At 32.5% G+C, this 20525-nt stretch overlaps 1 protein-coding gene across 1 annotated transcript; it reads right to left on the bottom strand.

Moving 5' to 3' along the window:
* Window positions 1-3836: 3836 nt before the first annotated feature.
* On the bottom strand, window positions 3837-15886 carry LOC119644062 (the record flags this gene model as incomplete). Its single annotated transcript, XM_038043587.1, has 9 exons — window positions 14286-15886; window positions 12743-12960; window positions 12535-12687; window positions 11117-11246; window positions 5700-5897; window positions 4975-5389; window positions 4751-4916; window positions 4248-4692; window positions 3837-3968 (listed from the first exon to the last, which is right to left on the bottom strand). Coding segments are annotated over exons 1-9 (3289 nt in total), but the record flags the coding sequence as incomplete, so codon positions are not given.
* Window positions 15887-20525: the final 4639 nt, after the last annotated feature.

The raw sequence follows: 20525 nt of genomic DNA, 5'->3' as shown, positions 1-20525 counted from the left end.
TGCAAAAGCAAGCAAAGGTACCGCAAAATCATACGATTTTGCCTGTACTTGCAAAAGCAAGCAAAGGTACCGCAAAATCATACGATTCTGCCTGTACTTGTAAGTAAGGAGATCAGAAAAGAAAAAAAATAAACACATATACCGCAAGATCATGCGATTTATTAGCGGTATCACAAAATCGCATGATTTTGTCTAACGGCATGCCGTTATTCCGCCACTTGCGGTTGATACAGACCGACAGACACCCTACCCGAGGTTTGTTCGCGGCCGTTACAATTTATTTTCAGTAGCCTAAACAAAATGAAGATCGCTTCATAATCCGAAAATGCAAGCATAGCCTGAATAGAATGCTGATGGTGAATTATAACATGTATGGCTTTGCGTCTACATATATAAATATTTTATTTGTAAGGTATGCCACCGCGTGAAAATTATGGCGGTAAATTTTTGATATCCTGGATGAAGGCAAACTTAACGACGATGATGTTGACGTTTCACTAGCGAACTGCCAATTGAGGCAAATAAGTGCGGAAATAAGAATCAGTGTATCTTCTGCCCTTTTAAATTTAATCGCATTGACATAAAAGATATAAAGAATAAATCCGCTTTAAGATGTGTTGTGAAAATTAAAGAGTAGGTGCTTACGTACATAATACAAAATTAGAATTGATTTGTAATTCATTTCAAAACATTACACATCCCTTATAGGTAAATTTATATGTTAACATATAAATATATTATATATTTAAGCAAATATATTTATAAAAATTCAAAGTTCAAGTTCATAATTCAAAGTTTATCCAAAAATTCTTCATTTCATTTTATCAAATATACTACATAATTTTGTTTCTACTTACGTTTCCATGATTTTGTTATTGATCGTCCCACTGTAAACAAACAAATGTCAAATTTGTCCCTTATTTTCCCACTAATTTTTTTAAAATAAATTTGGAATTACGAGAGCCGTGTATATCTCTAACCCAAATGATTCTCAAAGTACACCTTCCAAATGACAGCTAGATAACTAAAAATACATAATGAGTGCCAAATTTGCTTTCAAGAGTCTATTTAATTTGGCTGTTAGCTATTATTTTATTGAATTTTATTTGTAAATAATTAAAAAAATTAATGCTTTATTGATGTTTGTGTAAATAATATCTAACATACGCTCAGTTTTTCAAACGATGCGATTGTGCTGCAATAATACAGTTTAAAATATGCGTATGTTCACCTTAGTAAACGCTTAACGCGCATAAAACATTATGTTAGCAAAATATTGATAAAATTGCGAGCTGAACACAATAACTGTGTTATGCGTTTTGCGTGACGCATGACGCAAAATTAGTTAACTGCTGATGCAATGTTCGTGTTTTCCGTTGATCATGAAGCAAACCCTTAAAATAAGATTGATTGTGCGTATTTCAATGTCGGTTAATATATAATTTGTGATGCGTTGTGCGTGGACGCAAATGTTTAATATTTCACTTTGCGTGACTTTTGATAGTCAAAACAGTGATGTATTGTTACGAAAACAAAACGTATGCACATGGATAATATTTTGACTAAACTATCAATATTAGTGAATGGCAGTAATTGTTTGCATTTACTAAAAAAATTTCGTTGTAAGAATAAGTAAAGACAAGTTAAATTAAATTGCGAAAATTAAATTTGGTGTTTTATTAAATCGGATTTTGGTCAATAGTTATTCAAAATATCACGGAGACGAAAGGTACTCCTGTTGGCGTCATTTTCCAAGGTTCGCCTAGGCTTGTGTAGCGGTTTTGTATTCTTCCTCCATAATCAATCTTTTACTACACCGTTTTGTTGAGAATCAACATATGCTGGTGGACAATAACCCCGTCACGTATTTGCACAAAGTTATGTAAAACGACGGAGGCGTTTACCACTGTTTCTGCCTTCTTGGATTTTATGTAGTTGGGCTTAACTTCACTCTCTAACGAGATACTTATGTGTCTGAGCCATCGTAACCACGATAATTAAAATGCTAATTGTTTTTGAATATTGTATTATTAATTATAGTATGAACTTACCAGGGATAATTAAAATTGGCTTCTGCCTCAAATCACTTTTTTCTCTGTTCTTTCTTCTTTTACTTTAATATATCGCTTTTGAAGATGTTTTTACCTTTGTTAATTTTACACTCTTCATTAACGTTTCGTTAAAGTAGCCTTAACCATATGACCTTCTTTTTGCAACGCACACAAGATATGTTGTCATCTGCTTTGCGTAAAACGCATATGCTAATGACAGTGATTGTGTTATGGTAATTTATGGTATAATATTTTTGGAGTGAAATACAACTAACAAATTAAATTTCCGTACAGAAATAAGTACCAATATATTTCTTCCTAACCTTTTCTTTTTTGTTCTTTTAATAAAAACGTAAATCAGGACTTTAAAATAATATTGTGTTTGATATATTAATAATATTTTATTTTGATTTTATAAATATAATCTTATTTTGCGTACCAAAAACGCATGCGGAAAATTTAGAAGTTTACCAAACGCTTGCTATGTGTTTTCACTATATATAAAAACACAAAACTAATTTAATGTTAACAATTCGTGCGCCATAGACAACACAGGGTGCAATTATTGTGCTCGCTTCGTTATTGTAGTGGCCTAAAAAATGTATTTTTTTGACACATTTTTTGAGATGATAAAACAAAAAGAAAAATGTACGCGTATAGGTAGAAAAGCATGTGAATATATGCGAGAAATATGTCAATTTTAGACGAAACAAAAGAGTCGTCAATAACTAATGCCTAAATTAGTTTACGAAAAGAATCCGATATTCCTCTTTGGAATATTTTAATTTAAAGACTTTGTCCGGAATTTCATTAATTATTAAGTAATTAATTATTTAGATTCAATCCGCCTGACCAGCCGAAGGCAAGGAATCTCGACTAGCAAGTCAATGGTCGTGGGTTCAAATCTCAAGTGCGGTAGAGTTTTGAATAACAGCCGATAGCCTTAGATGCTAGTGCTTTTACGAGTTTAGTCTTAGAATTTATTTCTCTGGCGAAATTAATAATAATAATTATTTAGAACAAGAAAAAAAGATAATTTATTTTAAATTTAGATATTATTTATCTAATTTATGTTGTATTTATATAAAGTGCTTTTTTCTTTGTTGTATGGTTTAAAATTTGTTGTTTATAACCTACATTATTTTATAAAGAACTCAAAATAAGCAATCAAAACGATTTAAGCAAGTCCACCTACATGCTTTGTTTTTTAAAATCATTTTTCTTCATCCTGAATCTCATTAATTAATTAATAATTTAATTTGTTTTTACATTCATTATTTTATTGTTGCTATTCACATATTTGTTGTCTACATTTATGTCGATTTCTTTAGTTTTGCTATTCAAACAATCTGTCATTTTTTATAATTGCATACATTTTTTTGATTTTTCTTATATAATAATATAGTAACGCGAATTCTCATTCTATTCTCTTGAACTTATTTACCCGAAAAATAACGCTGTGGTTTAGCCAATCGCAAGAACAATATAAAATTAGTTTCCACATCAGGATAATGGCAACCCTTCAGATCTTTCGACCATATGATTTTACCAAACGACCGAACAACACAATTGTGAATTATTTTTATGTCTCTTTGCTGATGTGTAAAAATCTAATTATTGTTGACTTTATTTCATATAATTTTGTACGCTTAATTAAATAAGCAATATAAAAATCTAACCACCAATCGAGTTGCACTTACATAGCATTTGTTTGAAAGTTTATAGCTTGTGTCAAAAAAAAACTCATGAGCGAACCTACTAAATTTCAACGCCCAGGCGACGCACCTATCAAAAATCCTTTGTTAAGTGCCTCTGTTACAGGTATTACCTTAGATGATTTTTCTAATAAACCATTGTTGCTGCCGGCGGCACCGCCGATCGTACAATCACACCCAGTACCAGTTCGAACGCCGCCACCTACATTAGTGGGCCGAGGTAAGTTAAAAGAATCGTGTATGTATTTATTTTCGTATATGTGTGTTTGTTAAGCCTGTATGCAAATTATTATTTATTGGCATCTTTTCTGCATATAGACCTATTTAATATATTGAGCTTTTTTTCTAAAGTTTTAAAAAATGCAACTACGAAAAAAAAATTTTTTTAGGCGTACTTTATTCAATATTAAGTAAAAAAAGTACTAAAGTTGTGAAGTATTTTTTCCTCCTGTTGCTATTCGTTATTTTACGTCTAGCTAACGACTGCGATAACTAGGCAAATCTATGGTGCCTTTTCGTCTGCGGCAACACCATATAACGCCGGCTATTAGTAAAGCGAAGAGTAGAACCACCACAATAATACCCAAAGTGATCGCAGCTATTACAGCTCCATTAAAAACTGATTGCTCAACACTCACATGGTACCTCTGTTGATTTCCAATTACATCATAGGCTATTAATTGCACTGTCGGGGTACAACAAGTAGATATGTACGTAGCTCTTATTGGACCTCTGGAACCGACGGTGTAGGAATTTGTATAAAACAAACTGTCTGAAGGGATGGACACTAAACGTAGTATACCTGTATGTTTATCTTGTGCAGTAATATCTAAACTCCACAAATGTTCTGAACAAGAGTGCAAATGATCAACTTTAAAATCACAACGATTGGCAATTGTCCAACTTATTGTAGGTGATTCGGTATCCTGTAGATGGTTTGTAAGGTGTTATTAATTTGGACGATAAAAGCCGAGTTTTGTATACCTGAAGTTCCAAATGGGATATTACTTTTAACAATACAGCTAGCGAAGTAACAGTGCTAGCCGAATAAGCAGAGAACGTTATATGATCTGTGGTCCCAACTTCAGTTTTTATTGGTACTGATACTGTTAACATTACACTAATCGTTTGTTTGCTAGCTACGTATAGACTGAAAATAATCTTATTTTAAATATACAGCATAGACGAGAAGTCTGAAAATATATTACCTTTGCGGTGCCAATTTTATTAGAAAACGTTTTTCGTCTACCACTTGTATATAATAGTGCAAACCTTCTAAGCCCATATTTGTAATTTCAAAATACAATTGACTTAGATCTCCTGGGCTTATGAGGATTTTGGAATTCGAGCCCATTACAATTTTAGTACTAGAATGTGGAAAGAGGCTATTTTGTAGTTGAAGGAGGGAAGAATTGTTGAAAATTTTTTTTGATCCCTGGGTTTTCTTCGTAGACAAACTTTTGACTTCATTTTTAGGATTGTACTCTGGATTTGCTGGAATTTTGAAACCATTTTGGACACCTGTTAAAGGGTTAATTGCTTGTAAAAGTTCACTTCTAACATTTTTAGGCGGCATGCTTTGGTCCTTAAAAACGTACGTAGTTAAACTTTTAAAAACATCATCTGTACAGAAATAAGTTAATAAAAGCAGAAAGAAAGTGGAAAAATAGAAAATATTTTGTTGACAGTATTATTTTGTAGAATATGGCGCACTCTCTTTACGTTTTTTGAACCTTTTATGCCTTAATCAAACATTATCATCTTTATTGAAATGATGTTTTTATATGAAATGTATGCGGAACAGTTTCAAAGGTGAATATGTTATCTTACATTAAGCTTTACTGTTTCTTATCAATGTGGAACGTTTCATTGATTGTTTTGCTTTTTACATTTTAAATAGTGATGCCGAATTGAAACCACTTAAAAAACTTGCCTAATAGCTCGTCCGCTTCGCGTTTGGCTCTAATGAAAACGCTGTATTCAATATCCATATCTTCGGGTATAATTTTTAATTTGAATATTGTAGCTTTCGGTAATTTCATTAACGGTACGTAGGCGTTCAAGTGTGCATTGTCGTCGTTACCAGCTGTGGCAAACGTTTTAAATTTAACCAAACTTTTGAGATTAATATCTGAAATTCACAAATAATTTATGTTACAAAGTATCTATATGAACACGGCAACTCTTTATATTTGTATTTAATTCATTTAGGAATTGTGCATAAGTGTTTTCTGTAATACAAACGTAGTATCAACTATATTTATTGTGAATGGTGTCTATTCAAAAAAAGTAATGCAAAAACAAAAATCCTAATGTATATATTTTGTTCAGCAAAGTACAAAAGCCAAACGCGTATTAGATTAAAACAAGAAAAACTCTTTACTGCAATAATATAAACTTACATGTTGTAAATAAAAGGAAATAAGAGACTGTGGGAAGGTGTGTTAACGTGTTGAAATCATTAAAATTATCGTTTTCATTTCTATATTTTAAAAATTAAAGTAATCAAGTCATTATATTTAGCGTCACATAAATTGTGATTCGGTCTTATTATATATAGCATTAGAAAAGAGCTGTCTGTTTATCAATATATGTGGGTACACACGTATAAACGTGTGGTTTAATCTTTAACCAGGTAATTTTTTCTCGGCGTATTTGCTTGCACACAAGAAAAGCGCGAGCATTTCATACGAATTTTATATGTACACGATGTTTTAATTGTTTTTCAAGTAAAGTTTGACAGTATGTATAAGCAATTTTATTAAATTTGATGTTCATTAAGTCTTGCCGGTAATTTTTTTGCTATTTTAAATTGAAATCCAGTATAGATTTTATATGTTAGTATAATACGAACACACGAACTTATTACGCAATGGAAAGGATTAGAAAGTTGCTTTGGTATCCACATCAAGGGATATTTTAAATTTGTTAAATGATGCCAATGCATAAAAATATGCATTGAAGTTTCTGAAGCTTATGGAAAACAAGGTTGATTACGGTTGAAAATGAGTGAAAATAAAGCTTCGCTTATATTCCCAAAGCTGACGGAGACATATAATTTATAAATTGTAGGAATTTATATTACACATATATTTACAATATATATATATTTATAATATGTATAAATATACATATATTTATAATATATATGTATTCATATATTTATAATTTGTATATTTATAATGTATATATATATATACTTTATTTATAATATATATGTATTCATATATTTATAATTTGTATATTTATAATGTATATATATATATACTTTATTTATAAATGTGTTACTATATATGCACATATAAACACAACATTTAGCAATTAAATGCTAAGATGTGTTGGCAAGAGAGCGCAGCATAAAATTGATATTATAGTATAGTTAAAACTGGAAAGCCATATGAGTTCCATTAGTTTTTTACCTATCTCTTAAGTTTAATATAGAACGACGTAAATCAGTTTCTAAAAAAACTGACTAAGAAAGTTACAGCAACCGTAACGATTTTTGTAATTGCATAAAGGGACTAGAAGATTCGTGTTATGCTGTCGAATATGTGCAGTTTCTTATGTGTTAGTATACGCAACGCAATGAAAGAATTATGCCAGATTTTTTTTTTGCGATTATAACATGCCTCGCAAAGGTTGACCAAAGTTATTTTTCTTTAAATTAATCCTTGTCTGAGTGCCTATTTATCCGTTTGCTGTGTTTTGTTGGAAGGATCACAATTCTAAAAGTTAAACTAAGTACACAAACAAGAATTACGAACAAACATGAGAAGGGAAAAGATATAACTTATAATATTAAAAGACGGTAATTCAACATTTGGCACAAATACATACCATGGTTGTATGAAAGCGTAATACAAAAATCGTGTGACAAAAAAATAATGTATTAAAAAAAAAGTTGTATCAGGCAAAATTACCATAAAATTTGTCCTTTTTTATACTTATTGCCGAAACATAGATCATCGTTTCTATCAGTGTTTCTCAAAACTGAAGGTTTTGAAGTAAAAAGATCGTAATAGAGTAGCAGTTAAAAGTTTACCAATTCGACTTCGCTGTGTGCCTTTTGTAAGCTATTTATGCACATGGTAAACATTGCTCATAGTTCCCGCAATGGTTACGATTTTTGGCCGTCTCGGATATTCATCGACAATCAAGTTGGTACGGTAACGTTTCAGTTCAGCTACTCAAAATTTCAACGTAGTAAATGATTGTCTTTGAAACACAAATACTTAAGGACGGCCCTATCCCCAACCTTTGCATTTTTACAAAAGCATTCACATTTACAGCAATTGCACGTCCAATATTGATGAAATTTTAGCGACAATTTATCAAGGCACGCACAAACAATTTTTGTCGACATTAGGTTGAACATTTTTCACGCAGGCTATGTTTTTATCGACATATATGCTGTGCATATGATGCTAATCAATAGTACAAATCTTTAAAAGACTCATGGTTGTTTAGGCTGCCTAACGTTATCTTATGTACAATGACATTATTCGCAAGCGTATGAAATTGAAATGCAATCACTTATGTCCCATAGCATTTTACGCTTGCGTGGTAACTCATGCTTACGGTGCTCACGTATTTTCTTGTAAAAATCTATATGAAATGCTATGCTTTAAATAACAAAAACTTTAAAAAGAGAGACAGAAAGAAAGTTTACGTTAATGAGAGACAGGTGGTGGTACTCGGACTCGGACTCGTTCGACTGTGTTGTATGTGCGAAGCTTCCTAGTAACTAAAGTAAATCTACGGTTCCACTTAGCTGAACTTTAAACTAGAAATCGAAATTTTTTGAAGGAAAATTGTAAGGTTCAAATTAAAGTATTAAATTAAACTGCGCAATATGATCCAGTTTAGTGCCGATTGCGGAGGGAATGACTTGGTTTATTTTTGACGGTAGCCTTACAGAAATGATACCAAATAAATTGATATCAAACTTGCCTCTCTTCTACAAAAAGTTTTGTGTTCATATGCCTTGGGTGGTGGGATATAACAAGCAACTGGCTTCAGTTACCCCAAATATTTGAAATAAAACAAGATCTCTATTAGAATAATTTCAGTGATGAGTGGAAATAGGCATAATGAGTCAGAATCATTTGTAGCGTTTTTTTACATCTGGTTCTTTGTGTTATACCAATAAATTTAGTAAATCTATATTCTTAAGTAATGGAAGCTGATTATATAGAATTTTAGCACGACTTTTAGGAACGTGTTTTGGAAATGTCGCTTCCAATCTGGATTATATACGGTAAGATTTGTGTTAAAAATATTGAGTCTCTTCGTAAATTAAAGACATAAACTACTAAAAGTGTGCCCATTTTTTGTCACAATACTACATTTTTCCAATAGATTAATTTATATAGCAATGCGTATAGTATTCATTGCATTGTCAAAGTTATTTTACGCGTGCCTTTACTTTAGCATTTAATCGGAGGTCATTAGGTACATAAAGGATTTAAACTCAATAATGCTTGTATCTTCCTTACGTAACGTATTAATACCTCTGGTTGTTATGAAGGTTATCATAAATTATCAAATAGAACAACAAGTAAGAAACCTATAATCGTTTGAAACAAGCCTTCGATACCTACTTTTTCAATTAGCTTTCATAATTTCTGGTCAGATATGTTATTGGGCTTATCGGAATCAATCATGCTTTTTAGAGCCTAATAAAACTTTGGCTCTGTTGTGAATGATCGGGAACCAATTTCGCAAACGGAGTCAATATTTCTGCACCGAATCAAGCATAGACGCAACTATGATACTTAACATATTGCATTATTACCAACACTAATCCTATGCGTAATGTTAGGTTTTTGCCTTTGTGGAGATTTTGATCTCTTCTTACGGTTTTTTTTTCTTTGGATCAGCATTTGATGAATAGAGAAATCTTAGCAATAATCTCAAAGATATGTTTTTAATGCATAGACCAATCTTCAAAAAATTTTTCTATCGTTTCCTCTCTCGAGTTTATTTTAAATGTTTAGGTATTGTGAATATGTTTGCGTTAAAGTCAGTTCATTTTCAAGGTTATTTCGGGGAATAGGTCCAAAGTAATCAGAAAAGAATAGTCGGAAAAGTAGACAGACACAGAAACTCAGAGGAATCTCGTTGATTAAAAATACACAATGTGGACATTAGAGCCTTTGATGTATTGCTTTGGTTGTTACAAATAGAATGACAAAGATTAATATACTTCGATTATTTCTGGGTAGGTCGGTATGCAGAACCACTTGCGTTAAGAACATGATATTCTATTGCGTAATAATTAAAAGCTGCGCGCAGACGTTATAAAGAAGCATACATACATAGCCATAGATACAAACACCCAAGAAAGGACAAGACATAAGTAACAAACAAATATAAAGACTATTGCTTTTCTAATTGTTATGAGTAATTAATTTATTAATAATCTTTTACACAAAAAAATGAAATTAAATTAGTGTTATAATATAATTAATCTAAATGCAAAAAAATAATTTGCAATTGTTGATGTTGTGGTTTTAGTTTTGTACTACACAAGTAATAATAAAAATTAAACTTACAAAAGTATATTACATATCGTAAAAGTTATATTTACAAGTTATTATGTTTCTCCTTCTTTTATTTGTTTAAACCAAGTACAACAGACGACACATTAATTTCAAACTGTTACATAGGTAAGAACTGGCATAATAACATATTAGCGTTAACTAAAACACAGCAAAAGCAAACTAAAAAGAAAAACATATAAAAATGTTATAGTCGGGTCGGCTAAGGTCCACCGCTAAATACATTACATCCATTCGCCTAATACAATTCCCCACTAATTTTCGTAAAAAATACCAAAAATTATTCGTTGCACATAAAGGCTTACGTTTCATTATCTTACTTATGTCTTCTATTCCTTGTTTAGAATGTGGTCCAAAAAACTGATTTACATGGTTCAAATATGATACAGATAGTTCTTACGTCAAATTTAATTTTTATCATAAAATGTTAAAAATTAAACCTTTCACCTTCATTGAAGGTTTTTTTTGGTATGAGACGGAATTCAAAAACTCGAAAAAAAAAATGGGCAGACAATACATACGCAGACAAGCTTATAGCTTAGTTTCGAGTATTGTTGAAAGCCGTTATTCCTTCTTTTAAAAAACGCGATTTCTTCTATTTTTAATTTTGTTATTGCTATCAGTTGTCTGAACTGTTTGATGTGTGTAAAGAGGACTTGTTAGTTTAAAAGAAAATTATAAAATGATTGTTTTAAAAAACGTTGTTTTAAATGAAACAGAAATAAGCATCTAATATTAATGTGCTTTAATTAACTCGTTATTTGTTTTTATTTCTATTATTTTAACTAACCGCCACTCGGTGTTTCCAACATTACTTTCCTCATGAGTTTATCGATTTTTACATGTAAACCTGAAAGTGTCGTATCTACTGGCACTTCAATCTCCTGCGGGCCCCGTAAAGCTTCGGCCACTATAGTAAGCTGAAATGAAAGCAATTATTATTAAGGTATATATATAATATATCTATATATGTAGAAATTAATAAATGTGGGAGGATTTTGACTTTTAATTTTGTACGTACCACCGAAGGATGAGGATATGTTAATTTTTTAAAAACGTTTGCAACGCCTAGAGGCAAACTTCAAAGACTATACATCTTGTCTTGGTTGCAAAAATGGAATAGGAAATTGTTGCACATAGGTTGGTATTGAAAAGTGCCAAAAACCGGTAAGAGGACCTGCCCACTGTAAAACTTAAACTGAGAACACCTTCGTTTTCATGCTCATTTCTCATATCCTACAGCATATGTACTTCTGTACCACTGTACATATTGTACGGGTGAGCCTACAATAACCTTTTTTAAAAATTGAAAAAACCGCCCACGCCCAACCAATATTGTAAAAAAGTTTTTTTTTTTTTAAGAAACGAGTTTTTAGATCACAACGAAGCCAATTAGAATTATTCACAGGTAAGATTGTTAGATTATTATGAATTAACCGCGACGGATTCCCCATCTAAACAGGACGAAGCCGAAACTAAAACTTACTGAAAGATGTTATTTTAAAATACGCTAAACGACCATCAAAAGTAGAGGCTAAATTGTTTATGACCGAGAGAGAGAAAACGAATCCGGGTGTGGGAGAGAAGGAGAAAACATGCAAGAATGTTTTAAGAACCTGAATGAGAGTGCGAAAAAAAACTGTACGAAGCTTTAAACGTAAACGAAACATAAAAAAAGAACGAAAACAAGTAAGCATATTAGCAACAGTAAACGGGGAATTTAACTTAAAAAGATTTTAAGAAAACACTTGTTTTTGGTGGGCATGATTGATTTTTTTGTGGTTTTTTTCCGCTTGCCTGCTGTAGTGTATAAATAATGAGCAAGAAAACTAAAATAGGGGAAGTGTTTTCAATTTATATTGTAGGCGCATCATTTAACGGATTTGGCTCAGTTTCAATATCTACCTAAGTGCAAGAATGTTTTTTTTTGCACTCTTTATGGAAAGATACCTTAATCCTTAGATGGTGAGTACAAGAAGAACGGTACGAGAATAAACGTAAAATACAACAGTAGGAAAATGAGAAAGCTATTAGGCAACACTACAGAATCAAAAACGAGAGGCAAATTGTTTCCTTTGTATGTTGGATGGATGAAGGAGCTTTAAAGAGTAAGGAAGGGTTTCAAAATAAAAGACAAATCGTTAAACAAAAATCGGAAAAAATTTTGAAAAGATTGGTTTCCAACTATTAATATAGAATGCTTCTTACCGTACTCCTCTCAATTTCCTCGTAGTTTTCATTGCTTATAATATGTAGAATTTCTCCACCTGATCGTAAGGCAACTTCACCCAATATACCGCCCAAAGATTCTTGTGTTTCATTTTCACTTAATGCTCTCTCACCAAACCATATCAAATATAGCTAAAGCAAATTTGAACAAATATAAAAGGAAATTTAGTATTTTTTATAAACAAACCCGGATGCGTTTTTTAAGTAACGTTATTGCAGCATTTTGTACCAACTCCGTGTGCGGTGACAGGACAGCAGTAGATATGAAAACAGCACTATCATAAGGTACTAAATCGGAGGCATGTAAGATACCAACAAAAGCATCACCACCTTTACGCTCTTTAATACTGTTTAAGCCTGTTAAAAACTGATGAGTATTGTTGAAATTGAAAGCAGCGGGAACACCTATTAGAAGAAAAGACACCAAAGTAGAAATGAAGTGTATACATTCGCTCAAAGGCATATTTTAATTACTCAATAAACAGCATAAGTTACATCCATACATAGCTTGTCATTTAATTTGTAGCTAATTGCAAGTTTGTTTACAAACTCGATGAGGGAAGATGCCAGATAACTATGTACTAATAAAGCGTGTAAGATATTTACAAAACTGGTTTGAAGCTTTTTATAGGTTTCACATTTATCTAGTTTGTTATCTATCGTCAGTATGCCATTATTTTTATTCTGAATTTCATGAAATTGTATATTGAAAATTTTTGCCGTTTTTATATAACTGATAGACCTCTGAACAGGCAGAACTTAATCTATAGGATCGGAATTACAAAATTTGTTTTCCCTATCTATCCTTTGATGATGAGTACAAAAATGTAAATAAGATTCTTATAAATTTGTTAACATTTTTATACCCATCACCGAAGGATGACCAGCATCAAATTCTAAATCGATTTAAGCATTTTCGTCTGCCCGTCTGTGCCACCAATGTCTGTTGTAAACATTTTTCTGGCCGCAAAAATGAAGCTATCGACTTCAAATTTGGTGCAAACATAGGAATTTCTGGCACGTACTTTGGTATTGAAAATGAGCTAAATCGTTCGACACGCCCACAGCATCACATAAACTAAGAATACCTCTGTCTTTAGAGGGAATGAAAAATTGGATTTTCATTCATTACTCAAACTATAGCAAATAAATGTTCAAAAGTTTGAACGCATACCCCATTGGCGATACTGTAGCAACTGCGCACAAAAATAGAAAAAATTGGCGCATACCTAGTATTATGATGTATCAAAATTTAATAATTTTTTCAATACCTTTATAACACGCAGAAACAAGTTTGGCCAGTTACAACCCTTGAATGCACCTAAACTTGTTCGACTGTTCGCCTGTGCGTCTGCCCACCTGTCTGTTTGCGTAACTTTTTAGTATTTGTGGCAAACATTCTCACGTTAGCGAAAATCAAGATATTACCTAAAAGTTTGCAAAAAATGTTGAAATTGATCTAAACTTTTCAAAGGACACGCCTACCGTACCCACATGGCTCTACGACAAAAACTTTTAGTTTGAAAATGCAAGAAATCAATTGCGACCACTGCATATTATAGAGTATGAGAATTTTGTTGTTTTATTCCTTTTGTAGTAAACGGTGATGGGTACAAAATATTCGGTCCAGACCGAATTTAATTTTCTTACTTGTTCTTCTTCGTGATGAAATGAAATTATTATATACAGAGAAAGAAACTACAACTGATACCATTAACTTGATCGCTCACCTGAACCGCTTAACGTAATCAAAACAATTTGAATGTTCATATTTATGCTTAATGCATCATTCCATAGCACTTTCGATTTTTCTAGTGACGACGATGAGGGATCCACAATGACAGCAAGTGGCATACGTATGTAAGCATCTTCAATGTAATTGCGTAATTGTTCATGTGGTAGTAGGCGACGTCTGTTACTACTACGGCTGGTTGTCGTTTTTGCTGCTATTTGCGTCGATGCACCCGTAGACATTGGTATTTGTTTACCTTTTTTGTCAGCGGCAATTGGCAGACGTTGATTGGTAACGATAGCCGTAGTGATGGCGATCGACGGAGGTTCCGAGGCCGCCATGTCATATAATATTTTCCCCGAGTATTTGGCTAAGTTTGACAAGGTGGTGGTGGTAAAGATATTCGCGTCAGGCGATGTTAAAGTTGTGGTTGTTGTTGTGGGGACGGTCAATGTGGACCAAGCATCGGTCAACATTGATGCACGTAGATCGGCAAATTCTTCACGTGACTGCTGTTGCCGTTGTTGCTGCGTTTGCATTAATGATGGTATTGATAATTGAGTTCGTGGTTCAATTGTCATACCATTTGAACTGTTGCTTCTGCTGATTCCGTATTTAGGCGAAGATTGCTTAATAGCATCCTTAAATTCATAATATTCCCCTGAGTTAATTTGCAATTGAGATTGTTCTTCTGCCTGATCTTGCTGCCAAAGTTGCTGTTGAGCCATTGCCACTGGTGAGTCAAGTTTACTGATCATATTGTTGTTTTTATTTTTCTGTTTAGAATCATTACTAACATCGCTTTCCATTTGTTGTTGCTGTGCAGTATAATAGTTTATTGCTAATGGAACAATTTCCCCAGCAACAGTTGAATAATGGTTATCTATTATTAACGGTTTTGCGTTATTATACTCAACCGCCTGTTTAAGTGTACGCTGGCTAAGGGAACTTGGCCAGTTAACGGTCTCTTTATAATGTACAGTTGAAAATTCATCTTGAGCGTCGTTGGTCTTCTGCACTAGCATTGCTCTGTGTATATAATCCGGTATTGAAGTCGTCGTGTGTGTTGGTACTTTACTCAGTACTTCATTAACGATATCTCTTCCCGTTATTTGATTTATTTGTCTTTCAGTAGTAATGAAAAAATTGGAATTGGGTTTTGTTTTTTTTCTAATCGATAAATCAGCTGAACTATGTTCAGCTTGCGATAACTGATTATCAGATATATTGAGTCCTGATTCATTAAGTGACTTGGCTGCTACATTGTATGTGTCGTCCGTATTATTTGCTATAGATTTCCTTGGCGTATCAATAATACTGCTGCTAGCTTCAAAACGGGCAGCAGTCGTGTAATTTGTATAGCCGCGGCAGCAGTGTAAACAACAAAAACTTAACAATAAAATTATAAATTTGAAGGATAAATAAATCATGTTTGTTTGATTTGTTCCTAGTGCTTAATGCGTTTCTTCTTTATTGCCGTTTAGGTTTTTGTTTACTCGCAACCCGTTTGCTAATTTAATTCAATTTCACAGAATACGATATGCAATTATTTGCCGTCAACTATGTCATTCATTTTCTGCTTGATTATAAATGTATTAACTGCAAAAAGTACAATATTATTTTTAATTGAATTAATTTTTAGAATGGCATTATAACTTTCACGCACATAATACCAATTATATAAAATGTTAAAATTAAATTCGATTAAAAATTCTATTGATTACATAAAAAACTTATCTACTTATTAAAATTAAATCAAACTTATTAATGGAAGTACATACACGCTTTACTTTGCCTGTCATTTTCTTAAATGCGAATGTTGACGGCTTACTGTGCACACTGCACTTTTAAGTGGCCTTTAACAAAATTCGTATTGAGTATCATTCCAATATTTCCCATTAAAGTTAAAACATCCTCATAAATATTTGATACTTGTCTTGCATTAATATCACCCGAATTGTAGTTTTCTTTTGATGTGATTATAGACGCATTATACCTATGTTCAAACTTGGACTATGGCCATCAACTACAAAAGATACGTGCCAAACTTTAGATTTCTACGTCAAATTTTGATACTAAAAGCGTTGATTGTTAAATCAATTCGAAGTCTTCAGATATTAAGCACATGTTTATTTTATTGGGTTTTTGATACGTGTTAGTTGATGTGATAAAGATAAAAAAATAAATAAATTTAGCTTGCACCGATTTATATTATGCGTACAAAATAATTTCAGCCAGAATGGCATATTATAATATCATAATCGATTATAAAGTATTGAAAAATTATTGGTGAGGATAATGTAATAGGGTGTCCAAAAAGTAAATCTAATATTTAAGTTAAATTGCAGAGGTATATCGAAGCTTAAACTACCTTGAAAATTATTCTACTTAATATAGCACAAACGTATTTACTTATAACAGCAATGTTTGAAAGATCACTGTGGCCAAACCAAGTACTGTTAATACATTTTTCCCAAGAAAACTAAATATAAACTGTACACGGACGGACGGAAGCCACGGGATATCAATTTCACTTTACCTAACACTTGGTTTAGACACATTAGCTAAGTACACTTTCGTTTTTTTTAGTTTCGTGTTTGGCATAGTATAAAAATTTGTCATACCGAACTTTAAGTAATTAACTTCATTAACTAAAATTAATTAGTTGAAAAAATCTAGAAAAAACCTATTTTAACTATATTTTGATTTAAATCCTTTCGCGAGTTCGTTTAACAATTTCTTATATACCTTTATTAATTAGATGCAGTAGTTCCAGTTCCAACGCTTAAAGTCATTACTTCAATGTTGGTATAGAAAAAAAAAAATGTTAATGTTTCATTTTATTTACTAAAAATATTTCTGACAATTCCGTCAATTGTCATATTAAATTCGAAGAATGGGCGAGACACACACACACACACACACACACACACACACACACAGTAAATGCTTCAATTCCAATTCAATTCGACTTCAATTCTACACTTTCATCCGTATTACGTTCATATTCACATTTCTTTCATATACAGACACAAAGTGGAAGCAGACCAGACATCTGGTCGAAAACTACAAAGGCATTGCCAAATTGGGTGTCTTACCTAAACTGTGTGAAGAAATTGTTACCCAGTAAATAGCTTTCGCTATCGCTATATTTCTCCATTTTAGCAAGGAAGATTAAACGTTACGAACCTCCTGAAATTAAATTGTTATTAATTTAGTCAGAGAAATAAATTCTAAGGCTAAAGTCCTAAAGCACTGACATCTAAGGCTATCGGCTTTATTAAAAACTCTAGCGCACTTGAGATTCGAACCCACGACCATCAACATTAAAAGTGCCCATTTGGTTGTTAATCCTGATTCTTTGCCTTCGGCCATACCCTTCGAATTTATTTGCATGTTTGCAAGGCTTTCTCTAGTAGTTCTTGGTTAGCGATGAATTGTTGATCTTTAAACTGCGCCCTTGGCTTCCCTTCATTCTTATTGAAATGTATAAGCTCTTATCTCCATAATAGATCCTTCAAGGTTCTGTTTAACGCCACAATCTCTGATCAATCCGTAGTGACGTCAGGTGTAAAGGTGTAAAGTTATATTTAAATATAAGTAGCAAAGACACAACCCATTTTGTCTTTCAAAGATTTTGTGTTAAGCCCTTAAGAGCATTCTCGAAAGCATTTGAATCAAAATACAGAAATATAAAACTTTTCGAGAATTTTTTTTTAAACAAAACATAACTTTATGTAAATTAATTAATATTTCAAAGGACAACATTTTTACATTATGTCATAAATGAGTTTGATAAAGTGAAAGTTTGCTTAGCTACTGCGGGCAAACCATGTCCTGTAAAAAAACGAAACTAGTACGGCGTGAATCCTTTCCAACGATGTGCAGGATATATTGAGTTTAGCCTGGAAAATTTTTTTATGTGATTTTGAAAATCGCCGATATATATTTTCAAAGTTACCGTACTTAACATGATATAGTTTTTCAAAATTTCACCATACTTTTTATAAAGGAAGCGGATTAATACGTAAGGTTGTATTGTCCAAATGTTACATATTAATTTTTTTTTTTTATCAAAGATGTTTTTTATCAAGATGTTCTTCATCTCGAAAATTGTGGCCTGTAGGTTGAAGGCAGTCAGAGACAAGTGGATGGAAAAGGGTAAATCGATTTAGAAAAAATTCTGCATTTATCGGTATAATGAAAAAATGGGTCTATCGTAGATCCTTCTTTGAGTTACACATATATCCACGCAAACTTTATATGCTTTGTACCACAAGTGATATATAGTGTAAACATAGACAGAAAAGGTTGGCAATTGATAGGTTGATAGTGATGGTAACACTTTTCGTAGAAGAGAGTAATACGTGCTGCTTACGATTTTGTTAAATTTTTGCGTGTACCTTGTGCTGATCGTAAAAAGTGTGACATTGACATTTACCGGGTTTTTGCCCAAAACCCAAAAATGTTGTTCGAGTTAGGTAAGAAATTGATAATAGCTTGAAAAGATATCAAGCGTTGTTTGAGGTTCTTAAGCAGCTAGGAGATTCTCTTCGCAGTAAAAAGTCCTAAATCAAGTTCACTGGAGATGTCACCTATGGTCTCACCCTTTTGATTAACCAATTTTTTCTACTACACCTCCACCCGGTCTTCTACTTTCTCTAGTCCTTCAATAAATTTGATGGACCTCACTTCTGCAAATGCGGATCTAATTTTTTCCTACTTCTTCATCCCTTCAACTTACGTTGCACCTGTCCTTGTACGGATTCTTATTATGAATTAACACTCTCAACATAAGCGTTCATAGTTGGCGTTGAAAAATCTTCCCAATCAAAGTGAAAATGATCGTTATAATACGTCATCGAAAACTTCTATCTGTGTCTAGATATTCATTTGACAGGTCAGCTTGGAACGCTAAATAATTCATATGTAAGTAAAAAGCCTTCAATCTGAAAACGATTATGGTGTTTAAGTTAACTTCATTTTTGTCTAGGAGTATCTCATCGTGCAAACCCTATGTACTATAAGTTAAAAAATCGTTTTTACCACAAACAGCGCTTCTCAAAGAATTTGTATCGACAGAACTTAATTACACAAGCTGCAAATTTTCAACGCTAGCTTTTACTGCAGCTTGATTGGAGTCTAGAACTCAAAGGCCTAAGCTCTTCCCTGGTCCTTGCGAAATGTTTAAATAAGATATACTGAATAAAATTGGTGGGCGTTTTCTTAAAGTTGTATCCTTTGCCTTCTAATCCTTTTAGCAACTTATCAACTTCTTTGAATATTACACTTATTACTATTTGTTTGACTTTCAATCTTGATTTTGATAGCACATTTTTCTATGCTTCTACAAGCTCAGAAATTATCATCTATAAAAAATTTGCTTCTTTTACTAGTCAAGTTTTGCTTATGCGATTCTGTTTATGTTAGGTATCCTAGTGGCAGAAAGAAATGGTATCGGTTCAGCCGCGAATGGTATTCCAAAAATTTGCCCTAGATGAAATCTACTCTCTTAAGTAATCTCGAGTGATTCTGTTCTCGAGACTTGTACATTTGATGTCTTTTGATTGTTGTGAAACGTGCAAGACAGTCTTTTAATTGCAAATCTTTTCACTAAATTTTTGAACTTGACTTTAATGCCACCAATATTAATCCTTCCTCATCTATAACAAATAAATGAATGTATATCTATTCCTATCTCCGACGATGGGATATTACAAGATTGAAATTCTTTACAGTTCGTACGGAAAACTATTTAAGCACGTTATAACTTCTCGAATTAATTGCGCTATCAAGTAAATTGTTTCTCGTAGCCAGAATGCCTTTTTAGAAGACAGATCAATCTTCTCAATCTCTTTAAACGAGAGCACGTGCTCTCGTTCCTTGATTATTTTTTTTTTCAATTCGTTTAATAGTATATTTTAAATAAAGGGGACTAGGGACTAGGCTTTACCAATCTTTATTCTATTAAATCATCCCATACATGAGTTACAAAAAGACTGTACATGAGCTTGGAAAGACCTATACTGGAACATGCCTCTGTCGTATGGTCACCTTTCTATCGCTGCTGTGATGAATGAAGTTATTTTCTATAGAAATAATTCTTGCTATTTTTGCTAAGGAATTTAGATTGAGAAGAACTATTCCCACAGTCAGTTTTTGTTCATGGTGATGATCAAAAATGATAAATTATGGCTTTCTTTCATCGGTTTATTAAGCATTATTAACTTCAACGTCT

This window comes from Glossina fuscipes, unplaced genomic scaffold (assembly GCF_014805625.2).
Source record: "Glossina fuscipes isolate IAEA_lab_2018 unplaced genomic scaffold, Yale_Gfus_2 83183, whole genome shotgun sequence".
Lineage (NCBI taxonomy): Eukaryota > Metazoa > Arthropoda > Insecta > Diptera > Glossinidae > Glossina > Glossina fuscipes.
This window is presented reverse-complemented; position numbering and strand designations above follow the sequence as displayed.